Source organism: Grammomys surdaster, unplaced genomic scaffold (genome assembly GCF_004785775.1).
Source record: "Grammomys surdaster isolate TR1022 unplaced genomic scaffold, NIH_TR_1.0 242, whole genome shotgun sequence".
Lineage (NCBI taxonomy): Eukaryota > Metazoa > Chordata > Mammalia > Rodentia > Muridae > Grammomys > Grammomys surdaster.
This window is the reverse complement of record NW_021604687.1, coordinates 5655304-5658803: the sequence shown is the minus strand read 5'-3', so window position 1 is coordinate 5658803 and position 3500 is coordinate 5655304. Positions and strand designations below refer to the sequence as shown.

The window sequence follows — 3500 nt, the reverse complement described above, 5'->3', positions numbered from 1 at the left end:
CTCTCTCTCTCTCTCTCTCTCTCTCTCTCTCTCTCTCTTTTTTAAGATTTATTTATTTATTTATTTATTTATTTGAGTACATAGTCGCTGTCTTCAGACACACCAGAAGAGGGCATTGGATCCCACTATAGATGGTTGTGAGCCAGTATGTGTTTGCTGGGAATTTAATTCAGGACCTTTGGAAAAGTACTCAGAGCTCTTAACCGGTGAGCCATCTCTCTAGCCCTGGCAATCTCTTTTTGATGTACAGGTCTGCTCTGGCTCTCTGGCCCGCTCTGCTTGTGGCAGCAGGAACCATGGGAGCCAAGGCCTGCAGAGCTCTAGTCTGGAGCTCACGCTAGGGCAGAACACAAACTACCCACTTAAAGCCACTGCCATTTTGAAGATCTTCATTCCATCTCTTGCCTGAGCTTCACAGACACAGGCGTTCATGCAGCATGGGAGGGAGGTGCAGGGCTCACAGAGCCGTGAGCATGACTCAGACAGAGCACTCAGTTGCTGCGGCCTAGGCCTTCCTTACCTTGTTGAGATATTCCCGAGCCTCCTCTCCATTCCCACTGTGATAGTGACGGATTCCCTGAAGCAAGTAGAGTCTTAAAAACAACACCTTCTCTTTCCCACAATTTCCCTGAAATTATTGGGAGAAAAAGAATAAGCAGTCTTATTTCTAATTAAAGGGTCACGTGGTCACTGCTGTAACTGTGCCGTGTCTCCACAGGAGCAAGGTGGCAGCACTAGAATGCCCAGGGCACCCCTGCTGTCATCGGGACGACTTCTAAGCAGTATCTCTACTACATGGAAGGGATCAGTCAGGACACTGACTCCGGCCACCACGGGCCATGACTAAGTCATGCTTCTCTCTTGGTCAGACTGATTCAGAGTATCAGTATACAATTACCAAACTCTGTCTTTAAAAACCACCACAGAAGCTGGCCAGTAGTGGCACACGCCTTTAATCCCAGCACTTGGGAGGCAGAGGCAGGTGGATTTCTGAGTTCGAGGCCAGCCTGGTCTACAGAGTGAGTTCCAGGACAGCCAGGGCTACACAGAGAAACCCTGTCTCGAAAAACCAAAAAAAAAAAAAAAAAAAAACCAAAAACCAAAAAACCAAAAAACCAAAAAAACCAAAACCAAAAACCCCAAACCACCACAGAAGCAGCAAGACTAAACTGACCATGGTGGTATATACTATAACCCCAGCACTCCAGCAGCTGAAGCAAGAGGATTAAGAATTCAGGAACTCGGGCTGGAGAGATGGCTCAGTGGTTAAGAGCACTGACTGCAATTCCAGAGGTCCTGAGTTCAAATCCCAGCAACCACATGGTGGCTCACAACCATCTGTAATGAGATCTGATGCCCTCTTCTGGTGTGTCTGAAGACAGCTACAGTGTATTCATATATAATAAATAAATAAAATCTTAAAAAAAAAAAAAAAAAAGAATTCAGGAACTCACACACACAAAACAAACAAAAAAACCAACTAACCAACCAAACAAACAAACAAAAAGAATTCATGAACAGCCTGGGTTACATGAGACTGTCTCAAACAAAACCAAAAACCAACCAACCAAACAAACAAACAAAAACCACAACAACAAAGAAACAAAACACAACAAAAGCCCAGCCAGACTCCTAAAACTCTTAATACCTGCTCAGGTTTACAAAGAGGAACTATATGCGGCTGCCCAGATGAACCACCCCTGGCAGCAGTTCCCTCATCTAGGCAGATGTGCCCCAGAAGTGGGCTGAGACAACCAATCACAGTGACATACTTTTATGTGGACCAGTCTCTGGTGATTCTCTCCATAACAGTTTTTAAAGCACTTCTGGGCCAAGTTCAGCTTTTTCTCTGCATCATCAAGGCATTCGAGTTGTTCCAGACGGAAGTAGCACCACACGATGTCCAGCTGGAGGACTGCATAGTTGTCCACAGTATCCAGCAGCTCTTTGCACTCACTACAAGAGAAGGAAGCTGTCATGGCTGAGCCCTTCAGCTCTTCAGGGGTCCCTGGAAAGCCTTTTAGCTCTTGGTGTGTTTCTAGGATTAACTAACAGGGCCTTTATTTACAATATGGATCCTCTGAATGGATAAAAAGGAAGTAGGGTCCTCAACAGCAGCATGGTGGCATCTGGGCCAGGACACAGTGGCTTCCAACCCTGGATGTGAATTACAATAACCAAGCCACAACAGTCTTCCTCTGGGGATACTGATGCTGAGGACCTAATTAGGGCAACAGCAACAAAGCTCTCCATGACAGGAGCTGGATGTCTTATTGCTAAAATCTCCCCAAGAGATTCTAACATGCATAAAAGGTTGACAAATGGCTTTAAAGACAACCTGAAACCTGCAACTTCCCAAGAATGCCCCAGCTGATGGCAGTTCTGACAAGACATTCATGCTCAGGGACTTTCTCACTGGGAGAACATACTGGAAAACACCAGGCTAAATGCCCAGCTGATTCATGAGGGTCCATGAACAGGCTGAGCCAGACACAGGGAAAGGAATGAAGACACAATTCATGAATTATCTATTTGTACTTTATGATAATACTCAATGCATAGTACAGACCTAGTCCTCAAGACAGAAAAATATCTGCAACCACAGGCCACACAGATAACTCCAAAGCTTTGTCCACCTACTTCCAATGGGATGCTGTTAAATATAAGCCTTTTTTTGGCCTTGGCTACCAAGACATGTTCATCCAAAAGCCTAATGAAATAGACTTTGTCATCACCCCACAAGACTGCACACAGTCCAATGGGGGCAAGGACATAGAGGATGGTGGCTTTGGATGCTTTCTTCCCTGCCTCTTCTAGCATTCCTATTAGTCATTAATATCTGACAACACACATTCCATGCTGCTACACACACACACAGAAACAGAGGCAGAGGCAGAGACAAAGAGAGAGTGGGGGCTGGGGGAGGGGTAGGCCCAGGAAAAGAACATCTTCAACACAGCCTGAAAACTTGACTTGAGAAGAGGCAGGAAGGCTGAGGTGGAAATCTGCTCTTACATCAAGGGAGATGCCCTGATCTGTACCCTGACAGGCTGATTCACTCATAGAATGGAATGGGCACTCTGCACCACATTGACTTCTGAGGCCTATGAAAGGCTCTTTCAATACCTGCAGGGCAAGCAACAATAAGGACAGAAATGACCCAGAACTGAATCATGTGTGGCCAGAACACAAAACTAAAACTATATCAAAACCCAGGTTTCCTATTAAAGAAGTATGTTTTACTCCATTACTTTCAAAAATAAAATAAAATAAAATAAAATAAAATAAAATAAAATAAAATAAAGCTGGCATGATGGCACATGCCTTTAATCTCAGCACACAGGAGACCGAGGCAGGCAGATCTTGGAGTCTGAGGCCAACCTGGTCTGCCTAGAGTTCCAAAATAACTAGGACTACCAGCCAAGAGTCTGTCTCAAAAAAAGAAAGAAAGAGAGGAAGGAAGGAAGGAAGGAAGGAAGGAAGGAAGGAAGGAAGGAAGG

At 45.0% G+C, this 3500-nt stretch overlaps 1 protein-coding gene across 1 annotated transcript in view; it reads right to left on the bottom strand.

Annotated features, from left to right (window-relative positions):
• Nucleotides 1-3500, bottom strand: part of Nub1 (negative regulator of ubiquitin like proteins 1) — a 37337-nt gene that overhangs the window by 6512 nt on the left and 27325 nt on the right. The window contains exons 9-10 of the mRNA XM_028774684.1: nt 1773-1956; nt 521-628 (exon numbers count right to left, since the gene is read on the bottom strand). Of these exons, the coding sequence (XP_028630517.1) occupies nt 521-628; nt 1773-1956 (292 nt within the window). The remainder of the gene's footprint in view (nt 1-520; nt 629-1772; nt 1957-3500) is intronic.